Here is a 15,529-nt window from a genome sequence, read left to right on the forward strand (position 1 = left end):
AAGAACTAGTCCATCTAGTCCAGCACTCTGCTACTCGCAGTGGCCCACCAGGTGCCTTTGGGAGCTCACGTGCAGGATGTGAAAGCAATAGCCTTCTGCTGCTGCTGCTCCTGAGCACCTGGTCTGCTAAGGCATTTGCAATCTGAGATCAAGGAGGATCAAGATTGGGAGCCATAGATTGACTTCTCCTCCATAAATCTGTACAAGCCCTTTTTAAAGCTATCCAGGTTAGTGGCCATCACCACCTCCTGTGGCAGCATATTCGAAACACCAATCACACGTTGCATGAAGAAGTGTTTCCTTTATTAGTCCTAATTCTTCCCCCCAGCATTTTCAATGAATGCCCCCTGGAATAACAAAATGATTGCCACTGTGGCTCAGAGAAAGAGAACCTGAACAAAATTTCAGTTCTATCCAGTTCACACTCTTTTTGTTTGAAAAAGAAAAGTCCCAAGACTCACCCTCTGTGCAGGAAACACCAGCCGCGTAGCGCCCCCCTCCTCTGAGACAGTTGACATGCTTGTGATGTCGACAATGTGAAAGAGTCATTTCCGTCCCCGAACACTTCACCCCACTCATGACAACTTGGTCAGCACTTTCATCCCCCGGCCAATACCAGGTTTCCTAGAAAGGACACAGAAATGTGAATTCATGGCAGATTAAAAAAAAAAAGAAAATCAGTGAAGGAGACAGATGCAGAAGGTGATCCTTATCTGACCAAGCATTTCAGTCTCTGGTGGATTCTGAATGGGCCAAAAACAGTGGTGTGAAAATGGTATCAAAATGGTGCAGAGGCGGAACAAGGGGAAACGGCTCCCAGGGCATGCCTGCCCCTGCACGGCCCCAAAACACCGCTGGAATGCCCCTCCCCCTCCACAGTCTGGTCACGCCTCTGCTGTTGCACCCCCTGTCCCATTGGCGCTACATCACTGAAACGGTGTAAACCCTTTTACACTGTTTTAAACCATTTTACACCGTTTTCACACTATTGTTTTTGGCCAATGCAGAATCCGCCTCTGCTAAACCTAAGAGAAAGCATCTATTTAGCACAAGAATTCTGCCAATCCTGGACCACTTGGCCTTCTGAACACAGAGCCAGATCTTCCCCAACTAATTAAATGAATTAAGAACAGTTAAAATGCCATATTCCTGAACACGCTGAACAACTGAAACCTGGCATCTGGTTCAGAAATATATAGCAGCTCAATAAATAACAAATTCCCAATAGTTTTTCATTCTGTCAAACTAGTCAGGAACCAAACACAGTGAAGAGTGTGATTCCCTTTTCATCAAGTGACTTTCTTCCTCCCAAATATTTCACTGATCACTAGGATACAGACTTCGAAAGCAACTGCATGGAAAGTCTTTTAAAAGGATTTCTGCCATTTAATAAGAAAAAGTGAATTTGTCAAAGATTTGTCTATCAGGTTTTCTGAATTCCTAGTTTTTAGTTCTTTAAATATATATCTAGCCCTTTTTGTTGCAGAGGCATGCCTTTCCCCTTATATTTCGCAATGAAAAGGGAGATTTAGCGATTTACTTTTATTTTACATGAAAACTGGTAATATAGGGAAGCTGAAAGGTTTTTTAAATGTTACAATGCTATGTCAACAGCTGATTATTTTTTGGGGGGGAGCCCCCCCTCACCTCCATGGCACAGAAGGAATAGCTGCTGCAGGGGGGACTAGGGCCCCTTCCGCACACGCAAAATAATGCATTTTCAAACCACTTTCACAACTGTTTGCAAGTGGATTTTGCTATTCTGCACAGCTTCAAAGAGCACTGAAAGCAGTTTGAAAGTGCATTATTCTGCATGTGCAGAATGAGCCTAGGTTAGGGTGAGTTCAGGGAAACCTGCTCTGCAGAACCCCCACTGCTGTTGTACTATATTGATAGCCACAAGAGCAACAGGGAAGCCACTTAAGACTATTGCTGTGCAGAAAATACTAAAATTATGATTACAGTACTAAAAAGCCAGCCAGTCAAAGCCAAAGATGTCCATACTAAAAGCAGCTTTAAATAGCAATGTAAGGACCCCTAGTTTGGCTTGGGGACATGGCACAAGGAATGAGAGTTTACAGCTTCCCTCCAGCTGCCCTTTTCAAACTTCAAACATCACCTCAGAACTGCTACCTGCTGAGTTGGGGGAAACATACAGGCAACACACTGACAACCTGCATATTTTGCCCAAGAGACAAAAGGCACCTGGCAAGGGGGTGCACAACAGTTATAACAAAGATTGGGGAATTGGGCTATGATAGTGACTCTCTGAACATGCTAACCCTTACTGAGACATTTGCCCTCATCAAAGAGCGGCTGCTAGCAATGGATTATCAACAACTGCAGAGCTTGGCCAACAAATCCCGCTCGCCAATGAACGTGGCAATTCCATTTGTGCAGGGAAACCCAGCCTACTGTATTGAAGAGCTTACCAACCCTATATATAGGAGAGCCTATATGCTGGCTAGATTTAACATTATGCCATCCCCGCTCCATAGAGGAAGACTCAAGGGTTTACCAAACGATAAGAGGCTTTGCCCCTGCAGTCCAGGGCAGTTGGATTCCATTGCGCACATTCTCCTCCACTGCCCACTACCAGAATCCAAGATCCAGCTTATTATTACAAAGCATTGACTCTATGAAAACCCTTACAGAGCTTGATAAAGTAAATATGCTCTTAAACTGTAATGACCTTGACTGCTGTCTCGCAGTGGCAAAGTTTCTGGCTGAGGTTTGCGAACTGAACTTATGATCCAGTGTGAAGTTTTATCTAGTAATTTTAACTGTATTTATATTGTATGTCCTGTATGCCTATAAAGGCTTATTGAAATTGAAATTGCAAGGGGGGGAAGGGGGAATGAGATGTTGGGAAAACAGCATGGAGAAAGAGTTAACCCTTTTATTTTCCTGACACAGCCAAACTCTGTAACCCCACTACCCTAGTTCTATTCAACCATTAAAGACAAATAAATGAACGCTGGATCATCTGTTTTTACTCTCCATATTTTGACTCTTGAATTGGTGTTTGTTCTACAATAGATCTGTCTTCTATAAGGCAGTGCAAATGGAAAGTCCAGTTGGCAGTTTTCTACATATTTCCCAAGGAGCCAACAGGGGCAGAATGTTCAAAAAATATACGTGATCCCATTTGAACAGCAGGCAAACAAGTTTGGAATGCAATCTTTCCAGAAAGATTGTATCAGATCAGGTTTGGGAAAGATCAGAGCAAATAAGCAGAACACTTGGAAAGTTTGGGGTGAGGTTGATGCTGGTTTGTGGATGATGTTGTGCGGATGCACCAGTAAACACTGGATTGGAAGCCAAGGGAAGCAAAAATGCCATGCAGATGCAACCACAGATGGTACCTGAGAAATTCAAGATTCGTATTGACTACTGTCCTCTCAATATGCAACTAAAGATTTTGGATCCTGTACAGGCAGCATCCAGATGAGGAGCACGCACATTTCTGAAGAGGAAATGAACTGTACGTACTATTGCCCCAGGCTATCAAATCAACCCCATGAGCAATGGGGCCCTTACATGCTTGTACGCACAGGGCCAGCCCTGTTCTACACACAGAGTTGTTGTATATTCCAATCAAAAGCGCAGCTGGGACCGACACAAGGGCCTTTTCAACTCAACATATCAAATCACCTGGCCACAGGAAAATGCCCCACATCAAACAGCCCTATCCCTGCTTATGTCAATACAGCTGAGAGATGGGAAAGGATGCTGTCCAGCGGATACCTTTCCCCTGCACTCTTGAACCAGAAATTGGCAGTTGCACAAGAAAATAAACCGAATTTCTACTGCAGTGGTTTATTCTCAAGTGAACACAGTAGGCTGCACAAATAGATTCCCTTCCTCTGGCGTGGACAGCTAAGGTATGTGCTTGTACCAACTTATTTCCAGGGAAATGTCCCAGGACAGCTAGTGAACATCTGTACCATCTCAAGGGCAGGGTCGCTGATTAGTATGCAGTTTCTGGGTCTGGCTGTAGAAAGGCAGGTCTCTCTAAAGGAAGAGCTGCTTTCCCTACAGATGCTCTGTGCCAGGGGAATTGCATTTGTTTGTTATGAAGGCTGGATGTGACATAATTGTGGTAAGGTTGGGCTGGGGTGTGTGTGTGTGCCTCGGCTGGCTCCAGAAAAGTGCTTGGGGGGGGGGGGGCTTGGACTGGCAAACCCGCAGTGGAGTGGGGTGGCTGCCTTGAGAGAGCAATTCCCCCTAACTCTTGATTAGATCAAGGGGGGGGGGTTGCCTCAGTCGGCTCATGGCCCTAATAACCCCCATCAAGGGGCTGGATCTGGCCCCCGAGGTGGCATGTTTAACTCCCCTGCTCTGCACAATGTTGGTACCCCAGGAAATTAAGCTCTGACCACTGAACCCCCAGTGCTCATCTGACAAAGTCTTTGTGGTAGCCATGTACTCACTACTACATGGACTTAGTACTGTGGAAGTCAGCTCTTCACACATTTCTCTGCTGAAGAAAATTGTAATATATTTATGGATAGAACATACCCCAACTGATGTAACTTCCCAATATGAGAGACGGCCCTCATAATACAACATTTTGTTTTGAGCGAGCTTCCTTCATGGACGAGGTCTGTGTGGATTGGTTGAATTAAAAATAAGTAACAACGATGCAGCTGTTGCACCATACAACTTACATCTTGACAGGTTCCAAAGTGGGTTTAGACTGAACTATAGATGACACTGGAATCTGATGATTAGAATTCCAGATGTGCATTTTGGCTCTAAAAGGAAGCTATACAGAGGTGGGGAAATTGGATTGGATGTTGCTGAGGAAGGGGAGATTTAAACCCTGTGCCAGGTATTTCCCCACATAAAAATACTATCCCCAAGTAGATTTAAGCCCCAAAGGAGGGAAAAAAGGAAGGTATCCATATTGTGCCTGCTTTTGTTCTCTTCTGTCTGGAGGGATACCTTCTGACCAAAGAAAATGCATGGGTCGGGTAGGGGAACGTTAACCTACTCTTCCCCTGCACCACGGCTCTGATAAAAATTCCTTCCTTCCATGACCACTTTTAGGAGTCCAAAGGTATCTGGAGTTCTAATCACAGAACTCGTGCGTTGTTTGGCCCTTTGCCACAGCGCTGTGGGATCTCTCCAAAAGCAAGTGGTTGCTCACTCAATCCAAAATCAAGAGCCTGGATTTCATAGGAGGTAGTGGGCCTCCTCCTCCAATGGGATAACCTTTATGTACGCCACCCCCAACTCCTTAGAGAAAGGGTGGGACACAAATGTCATTAATAAATACAATAGTCAACATAGTGCATCTGATGTCAGGCTCAACTAGAGTTGGCTGCTGAGCAAGGATGGAGATTCTTATGTAGCATTCCAACTGGCTTAATTGAGGCAAAAGTGATACCCTTAATAAAGCTCCATGAAGCACTGAATAATTTGCCTGTGGTTTTTGTCCCCCTTCTTTTAATGCACACTCACTAAAATATGGGTGGTCTGATTCTCACATTTGCTTCAACATGTTTTAATCTTAAGTATCCTCCAGAGACCTTTCCTTTCTGTTTTGGATCCTGCTACTGCAGAGCTATTGTACTGCCTGACTTCTACCACAATTATTTGGCTTGGTATTCCAAGAATTTTCCATGGATACTGAAAACTTGCTTCATACTAACTCAAGCAACTCATCCTACAAAAACTGAAAGCCAATACACTTTTCGCCCCACCAGCAGAGCATGCTCTAAAAGAATGAACTAGGGGTACTGGCTGACTCGGCCCCCAATATTGGTGCCCTGGAACTAGCCATCTTTCCTGACACCTGTCAAGTGTTTTTAGAAAATGGGAGGGACCAGGTGGGTCCTTTGCCCAGCAGAACTTCCCATTGGCCACCTGAAGGTCTGATTGGCTGAGCAGATTAAAAAACACACATTGCTTTTGGCAACCTGCCACCACAACACAAGGATCTTCGCTTGTGCCTGAAATGTTAGTATTACTAGTAAAGTTATGCTAGCAAAGGGTGGGAAGAAACCAACTAATGTCCCCGTTTCTGCTACACCAGCAGAAGGGGACACTGGCGCAGCATCCAGCACAGTGTTCCAGCACCAAGGAGGGCTGTGGCGGCCACCTATTGGCATAATTGCCCCACGACTGGCGCAAGTGCCCCATGGAGGGCAAATCCATTGGTGTGGTTGTGCATTGTTCTCACGAGCAGATTCAACCCCTCATTTCGGATGGGGCCATAACAAACTGATATCCCAGTATAAATTAGTCCATGGTCGTTTATGCAGGAATAAAATTAGTCTTCAAGGAACCACAAGACGCCAGATAAAACCCACATTTCTAAAGTCTCTTGGCAGAATATCTCTTACTTCCCTCTGTCCAAATAAGAAGCATGAAGATACCTGAAAAGCATGTTCAGCATAGCCAAGGTTCAGCTGGCGGCAAACCACCATAGCTTCCAAGGTACCCCAGTCTTCGCTACAGACTGTCCCCCATTTAAGAGTGCCATTGTAGTGCCGGAGGACTTCTACGCGGCCTTCTGAGGGTATACGGCCACCACTCAAACGTATCTGTAGATTATTACAAAAAACAGTCTCAGGTCTTGCAAACTGAGGGACATATCCAAATACAAATAGCTGTTCAGTGGCAAATGCTGTTGCTCTTTGCTAGGCTGGAGGCATCCATAATAGTTTGCCACTACCTTCAGCAGGTACAGCTACAAATACACAGGCATCTTCTCAGGAATTTCTCTGACTTACCTACATACTTCTGCTGACATCTCTTGTGTTTCCTTAGCAACCCACAGGACAAGCAAGTAATCTCCCAAGAATATTATTACAGATTAAAAGAACATAGCCTGATGCTAAACATTTCTCTTTTAAAAACTGTGTAATCATAACTGTACTGTTGTATGCATCCAAAATGAAGAAACAGGAACAACAACTCCAAAATATTATCTTGGGACCAGTTATCAAAGCATCGCATAAACTGTGGGATATGTGAAGGCAGAGCAGAAAGCCTCGGGCACAATCCACCAAAAATTTTCTCCTGCGACTTACAGCCTGAGGACCTTGTAATTGGAGATGCCAGGGTTGGACCTGAAACCTTCTACATGCAAAACATAAATCTGACCTCTGAGCTATAGGCCCTGAGATAATCAGGGCTCTTCAATTCATTTACAGCAGGTCTTAACTCAAAACCTTTTTGCTCAATAGGAAAAGAATGCAACACATAAAGAAAAGCAGTAGCTTTTCTGCATGTTCATGTGAATTTGCTCTCTGTTGGCTAGATCCTCTTAATCAAAAAAGATGCTCCTTGTACTTGGTTGTATGAGAAAATCTGTGGCTACTGGAAGGTTATTACATTGAGAGTAGCTGTTGCTTAAAGTACAGATCTGAGTGTAAAAAACAAAAAGGAGTGATGTGGCATCTGGAAAACAGAATTGCCACCCAAGGGCGGGATTGGTCCTGTTCAGAGTCCCCAACCCAATGGGCTTAGAAGACAACACATTTGTCTGAGGGGTAAGATTTGGGTCATAGCCAAGGACTCTAGTCACTGCAAGCTTATGGCACAATAAGTTCTGTTCAGCTGCACGCTGCCATCACAGTAAACCGTGGTTTATAATCCATGGCTTATTTAAATGATAGTTAACTGTGATGTCTGAATGCAGGTGGTCCAACAAACTGGGTTTTATTGGTTGGTGCTGGACTAGGATTTCACAATGGGGTTCATAGCTGGTTTCTCAACCACAGCTTGTCCAATTGTGACTTTTGTCTGGCAGCGCTTTGACTGGCCATTGGAAATCAGATTGGTGGTAAAGGGTTTTAAAGATGTTGCTTTGGCAGCAACTACTACCATAGCTTCACTTTAAAACAACATGTTCATTTAAAAAGGCATGCTGTTAAACAGAGATTCTGCTGGAAATTTTGAAGAGGTGCTATTATAGTTATGCATAACTTCGCTCCCTGACATTCTGCATTCACTTCCTGACATTGGCTCCAATTCCTGCAGCAACCATTCTGTGGTTCCTCCATTCTTTATCAGGTTTTCAAAGGTAGACATGGACTCAAAAGGGCTGGGGACCTCGGGATAGACAGTACGGTTGTTTTTTCTTTCCATTATAGGCAAATATGTCTGTTCCTCACCTGGTTCTCGAAACCCATGGCTGGGACATTGCACCTCACACTAGCATCTTCTTCATGGTTGCATCTCTGTGTGTCAGTGGTGAATTTGCAGTCTGTGATGGACTTTTCATGACCCAAGCATTCTACTTCATTAAGATGAATGGAGCCCATTCCTTGAAGAGAAAGAAGTGCGTTGTGAGACCCAGTTTTACACAGCCAAATAAGATGAGAACATTTTGAGGTTTGTTATGCTTCATAATTCTAGTCATATCAAATCTGCAGATCCAGAATCTTCAAATATCAGCTCAGAAGGATTTCCAGAATTGAAAGATCTGGGATTTCAGCTATGGTCTTCTTGCAACTTGTTTGTACTGCCCGATCATTTTTTCCCAATAGTTTTTTTTAAAGGCCAGAAGGAAAAGAAAGTTCAGTGTTTCACTTTGCTATTCACAGCCGGAGTCTTGGAAGCAAAATATCTATTACTTCCTTATTTTTTTGGACAATTTTTGTCTGACAGGAACCTGCAGTTGATCAAATTTTGACATTCAGCTGGGAAAAAAGATGTTTTTGCCAGGGCAACATAACAAAACATAAAGAAACGGAAAAATAAATAATCTCAAATACAGGTGGGTTACTTGAGGATTCCAAGATTGTTTTGACCTTAACAATAATTCCAGGAATACAGGGATTTCACAAGAAGTCTGAAGAAGAAGAGTTGGATTTATATCCCCCCTTTCTCTCTTGTAAGGAGACTCAAAGGGACTGACAAACTCCTTTCCATTCCCCGCCCCCCCCCCCGTGAGGTTGGTGGGGCTGGGAGAGCTCAGAAGAAATGTGACTCAGTGGGGTAGCGCCCATGGGGTGGGGGCATGACGCCCCGGTGGAGCAGCAGCGGAGGTGTGGTCAGGCCATCAAGGGGGTGGGGGCATTCTGAGGCATTCCAGGGCAGGGCTGGGCAATGCTGCGGCAGGGGCGTGGGGCACATGTGTCCCGGGCGCAGTTTCCCCTCACTCCGCCTCTGCTGTGACTAGCCCAAGATCACCCAGTTGGCATGGATTGGAGTGCACAGGCAGTAAAGACTAAGGTGAATGTTATCCACTACTGAGTACTAGAAAGAAAGAGGCCTACATGGTACTTTCAGTTTTCCGCTTCAAGCCTCCTCCAACAAACAGTACAAATAAGAAATTTAAGTTTTTTTCATTCTTGGGGTACACATAAAAGACTCAAACACAGCATGAAAATGTCTTTGCCTGGTACTTGAAAGCTGGTGAATTTGGTGCCTCTGTGGGGAGGAAGTTCCATAATCTCTACGCCACACAGAGAAGAACCCATCTCTGGTGCTGACCAATCTTGCATCAGAAAAATAACTCAACTGGCTTATATGGAGGATGACAGTCCTTCAGGGATCCAGCCCCAAGACCCTTTAAGCTTTAAAGGTAATAACCAGACCTTTGAATTGTACATGGGAGCAAACTAGTAGCTAACTGGTTTTTGAAAACTGGCATAAAATGAGTTCTATAATGAAGTCTGGCAAGCCAACTGAGCACCATGCTTTGAATCAGCTGAAGCAACAGCCTTCAGAGGTTAAGCACGTGGCAGAAGTTCACCTGGATGTAATTGTGGTGTGGATACTTGTAGCCAAATCATGACAATCAAGAAAAGGCTGCAGCTAACAAATCAACAAAATCTGGTTAAAGGTACCACAGGCAACAGAGGAGGACAACTGAACCTCCATCTAAAGCCTTGGATCATCTAACAGCCCTCTAAAGCCGTCAAACTCCTCTTTAAGAGGAAGTGCAACCCTATCTCTGGTTCAAGATGAACATGACAAATGAATTCATTCATCACATAATGCATAATTAGCTTGTGGAATTCATTTACGGAATGGATGTGGTGTTGGCCACTAGCTAAGATTAGACAATATACTCACTGCATTCCTGGCTGATGATGCAATGTCTGCCACTAGTGTAAAACATTAATTGCAAAGGATTAAAAAAACAAAAACACCTTTCTTCTCAGAGCTCAAGAGGTCTTATAGCATAAGCCATTGCAAGTTTCCTAACGGACGTAGCAGAAGTACTTTGAAAGGAGAACCATAAATGACAGCTCAATAAGTCTTATTCTTTATGACCAGCTGATGTTGAAAACTTCCTTCCCTGGGAATTAAATGCAAATGTTCTAATTGCTAGGGGCTGAAAAGACATGGGGACACCCTAATGGAACTGTTGACATCAGTTCCAAAAGTGGCAACGCTCCAAAACAAATCAATATGTCACATGAAAGAGATTGTGTCATGGCGATGCCTGCATGGTTTAAGCCTTAGATGGTTTTAAAAGGGGAATAGGCAATTTCATGGAGGATAGGTCATATCATAGGCTATTATCCATGATGCCCAAATAAGACTGGTAGGTTAAGAGACAGCATAATTCTGAATACTAGTTCTTGGGGAGCAATAGTGGGGGACAGCTATGGCTTATGCTTTCTTTTATACACTTCCCCAAAGCATCTGGCCACTCCTATGGAAAACTGAAGTAGATGAAACTTTGGTTTGATCCAGCAGGGTTCTGTCTATAGTTTTCTTATCCCTGTCCCCTTTACTCTCTCTGAACACAGTTTCATTTTAAGCTTCTTACCTTGTCCAAACCTTGCACCAGGAATAGCTTCTAGGGCACTTCCAAAGCCCAGCTCTCGGCAGACAACATTGGCTTCATTGAGGGTCCACCGGTCATGGCAGATGGTTCCCCATTCCCTGTTCATTAGCACTTCAACACGACCTTCTCCTGTCTTGGCTCCACTCTTTAGCCTCACCAGTGGTTGCTAAAATAAAAAAGACCCATGGAAACACTTCATTAGATATGAATGTTACTGTCACAGGACTCAGTTAAATCAGAACAACTGAGAACAACAGCAGAACTATCAGTAACAGGCAAATTCAATAATTTAAATGGGCCCCAGCCCCAAGATGCAACATGGATCATGGGACAATGAAAAAGCAAGCCACTTCCTGGGGTATGGGGGCAGTATTTGGCACATGAAAGCCCCCTTCTTTCCACAGCTATGTCTGAGAATTGAAAATGGTGAATATTCCATAGAACAGTCTTCTTCTTCCTCCTCTTCTTCCACATTTCAACTATGACCTTGCAAGAGTACAGGCAGTGTTGAGTGCAATTAGTTCTTATCTCTTAGGGTGTCAACTATGACCTTGCAAGAACACAGGCAGTGTTGGGAGCAATCTAAAAAGCCAAACATGGTCTGAGTGGATTTGTCCTTACATAGCCAAGCAAGCTTCAGTGTTCTCCATAGTTCCTTGCCCATAGCTCTTTGACACAAATAGTTTATGTAACAGTACATTCCTAAACGAACCTACTCAGAATCCTACTGAAGTCTATTCAACTGGGCTTACTCCAAGGAACATTTTTTAGGGCTACACTGCTCTGATCTGCACAAAAGTTGCAGTTTGGTTTTAGATAGCACATACCCCAGATTATTTCAGCAAAGATTTTGCAGCACTTAGATCGCACTCATGTATCTGCACTGAAAGATAAAGCCTGAATTCCCAACTTCTGAAAACTGGAAATTAAAAACAGCTACAGTTATGCTGGCTCCTGCGCATCTAGCAGGTTCCTAAATCCAAGCCATCGGAAATGTTTCAACTAAACTGAAAACAGGTTCACCATCCAAGGACATGATGTACATGCTTTCTCATATGGCTAGAGAAAAATCTCTGCTTCTAAAAACATTTTTGAACTGAGTGACTCTTGTTACTGGAGTAAATACCCTATTTTAATGATTTGTAGAATAACAGGCTGTCCCAAGAACTCCACCCAGCAAGTTCCTCTGTGGCTTGATACATAAAAAAGTCTTGATGACAGGAATTTTGCTGTGCCCTCTGAAACCAAGTGATGCCAATATTGCCTCTGGTCATATATGTACGTGAATGGTGAAAGCACCCTACTGTGATGTGTTTATTTGCTGAATATAGAGAAGGTTGTCAAGTGTACAGTGGTCCAGATCTTGATAGAGTGAAGCCTCTGTCTCCCCAGGGCTTCAAGAATGGATGGTACTCCCACCTAACCCTCAGGCAAAAAAAAATAGTTCAGTGGAGCTAAGAGGGAAACATCAATGCCAAGAGAATGTCTTTCCTGTATGAAGGACAGGTTCTTGTTCTTTAAAAAAGTGGAATGTTTGGAATGTAAGCTGTAGTTCAGTCATGGAGCAAAGTCAATATATGGCTCCCTCATAAAAAAGAGACAAACCAATTACATGGCTCTCTTCCCTCCTGCCTTTCTGGATTGTGTGTGTTAGGCTTGTCTGACCCCACCAGATTTTTTTGGTCTTTGTTTCCATGCCCTGGCCTATGCTGCAGAGTTGCCTTTAGCAACTTAGAACCTGCACCTCTTCCCTGGATGTACTGAGTTTCCCTTTCATCCCCCCCCCCCCCGCCCCCACTCTGTATGTGGGGGAGGAACATCAACTTGTTGAGCTGGATATTTTAAGTCATGTGAAATTATAGGAATCTATGGTGGGGTGGTACAACATCTCCCCCTCTGTGGAGAAGCGCCCTGGAATAATACCAAGGGATAAATTTGATTGGCAGCTTGCTGTGGACTTTCCTGGTTTACTTATGGGTCTGTGTGAGGAACTTTGTCAGTGAATTTCTAAGATCTGTGTTTCATTTATTTAACATGTTTCTGAGCCATATTTTTAACTAGGCAAGTGACTGGGACAGTCTTGTCTCAAATAACTTTGGGTGTCACCATGGCTGACACCCTGCCTGAATCTGTTCCTGGACATGAGAAAAACTCTGATGCATATCGTGTTTTGGTTTCTATCAATGGGCATGTGAACTACTATAAATGTATTAATTCACAAACACACTGATTTCTAAATGAGAGGTGTTGGGGCTCAGTTTTGCCTGAGTCTTGTTTTTGCTCTCTGATAGGACAGCTATAGGACAGCTACTCTCCAACAGGAGTATAGAAAAGGATCAACCACTTATGATTACTGGAGGTTACAACCCCCTACAAATGTTGATACTATTCAAGGAGAATGGAGGCTTTAGATATTGTAGCTGGAAAATATACTAATTCTATAAATGAAGCAATATTCTAAGAATGAATGGATGAATGAAGAATGAACACAACACGATTTCGGAGAGACTGGCAACTTACACAGTACCAAATATTTAAAATATGGAGATATGTACTGTAAATAGGGTAGAGGTTATCTATAGGACAGCCAAAACCTACATAGAGCACTACAGGAATTAGTGGCTGCTTGATTAATTCAAAGTTTACAGGATACTTCACTGCTTGTGGTATTGGGGACAGATAATCTGCTTTAATTTTTATTACAGGACCAATTATACACTGCAACACATTAAGTGGGCCATGTGGACATTTTTTAAATTGTGAGAGTTATTGGTCCTACCGGCATTTACCCTTAATCCTGAGCAAATAAGCAAACTCTCATATGCTTCTGAATAACTGTTTTGTAAAGACTGGATATGAATGGTCTCAAGCCCACAACTGCCAGTCTTGAACTGCTGCCTGGAGGGTTCTGTGGGAGGCATGAACCTTGTGTACCACCACACTAACCACCTCTGACCAAAAGGACAAGTGCAAGAAGACTGCTGGACCAGCCAAGGAAGTCTCCTTGTACCAATTGGCCAGATACTATCTGACTCCTTTGAAAGTTTCTGGATCAGGCTTGCTGGATGTTCTGAGCAACATGGAGATCTGTTCCTGTTGCTCACAACCACCTCTGTTGCATAGGAGCTGGTTTTGCAAAGATTAACTGTTTTTCCATTGGCTTTCCAACTGACAGGGGTCCAATTGGGATATCCCAGTTTCTAGAATGTTGAGGAGCATTCTGTAACATCAAAGCAATTCTATTTGCTTTGGGAAGGATTTGGTAAAGATGGAATGGAGGAATAATACAAAGGGCTAAGCCAGTATTCAACTTACTGTCAAAGGCTTTCGCAGCTGGAATCACTAGGGTGTTGTGGGTTTTCCAGGTTGTATGGCTGTGTTTTAGTAGCATTTTCTCCTGATGTTTTGCCTGCATCTGTGGCAGGCATCTTCAGATCTATCAGATCCTCTGAAGATGCCAGTCACAGATGCAGGCGAAACGTCAGGAGAAAATGCTACTGCAACATGGCCATACAACCTGGAAAACCCACATCACCCTACTATTCAACTTGTTGGTATGTATGTATGTATGAGAAGACACGTTATTAACTTCCATTCACACTGAGCGTGAAGAAACCCTTAAGACCACTCCTTAAGGAGAAATGAGTTTGAGCTAAACTCCCAAAGCTACATAACTGCTAGACCACAAACCAATACCACAGCTTTAAATTTCTTCATGGCAAGTTCCTTGAGTCCTTACTTTGGAGAGCCCACAGTAAAAACAATAACTTCAGTAAAAATCAAGGACAAATACAGTAAAAACTATAGTGGAAATTTCTACAGACACCAAAACAGCTACAACAATAACCTTTATGTCCTTCTGAAGAATTTTGTTTAAGGAATTTTGCAGAATGATCAGAGTGGCGGAGCCTTCCATATCTTGTCAGGCCAGCCATACCACCAAGTGGGGCCACAACAGATAATGCTTGGGTATGGGCAACTGTTGGTCTTATGCATGTGCAGGAGCAACACCTTCAAAAGGCCTTGCTCAGATGTTGCTGCAGAACTATAAGATAGGCTAAATGTCTATAGCCAAAAATTGTCTACAACACAAAAATACCAGGGAAACCATGCCCTTTAGAGAAAGCTGAGCAAATCTCTCTCTTACCTTTTGCTGAGGAGGTTTGCGGAAGCCACTGTGGAAGTTGGTGCGGGCAAAGGCAGGACCAGGGACACAGCTCACCACAGCAGGCATCCCATTCACACATGTAATGTTTCCCCCCGCAGCCGAACTGATGCGATTGCCTAGTTTACAGCTGGAGATATGAGACTCGGTGCCTTTGCAGTCTACAGAGTAAGCCCAGTATCTGTGCTTCTTTCGGCTTGAAGTCAACCTTGAAGGAAGAACAAAAGCATAGCCGTTGACCACCACCATTTACGGAGAGGATAAAAGGCAGCTATACCCATGTCGGAGAATGAGGGAGAGGAGAAACTGGTTGAAGGGGAAGTTAGGAAACTAGGAGCCACAGATAAGTGCCAGGTATTTGGTGGGGTGGAGAAATAAAGACTGTTCATCATGATCGCATACCCAAGGGAAATTGGATTGGAAATTGCTCAGGGAAAACATCTCAGTAAAAGTGCTCAGGAAAACAATGGAAGAAAAATAAATAAAAAATCTTTAAAAACCAAACAGAGGGGGGAAAGTATGGACTTAAATAAGTTGTTCTTCTATCTTTTATCCTGGTTTATCTGCTACCTCGGAATAAAGCTTTTCAAAACCTTAGTGTTTAAAGA

General features: G+C 43.5%; 1 protein-coding gene across 1 annotated transcript in view; it reads right to left on the reverse strand.

Annotated features, from left to right (window-relative positions):
• LOXL2 (lysyl oxidase like 2) overlaps nt 1–15,529 on the reverse strand; it is a 51,041-nt gene that overhangs the window by 9,932 nt on the left and 25,580 nt on the right. The window contains exons 4-8 of the mRNA XM_048512629.1: nt 14,904–15,129; nt 10,739–10,922; nt 8,127–8,278; nt 6,384–6,551; nt 462–624 (exon numbers count right to left, since the gene is read on the reverse strand). Coding sequence (XP_048368586.1) covers nt 462–624; nt 6,384–6,551; nt 8,127–8,278; nt 10,739–10,922; nt 14,904–15,129 — 893 coding nt within the window. The remainder of the gene's footprint in view (nt 1–461; nt 625–6,383; nt 6,552–8,126; nt 8,279–10,738; nt 10,923–14,903; nt 15,130–15,529) is intronic.

This window comes from Sphaerodactylus townsendi, linkage group LG12, assembly GCF_021028975.2.
Source record: "Sphaerodactylus townsendi isolate TG3544 linkage group LG12, MPM_Stown_v2.3, whole genome shotgun sequence".
Taxonomy (NCBI): domain Eukaryota; kingdom Metazoa; phylum Chordata; class Lepidosauria; order Squamata; family Sphaerodactylidae; genus Sphaerodactylus; species Sphaerodactylus townsendi.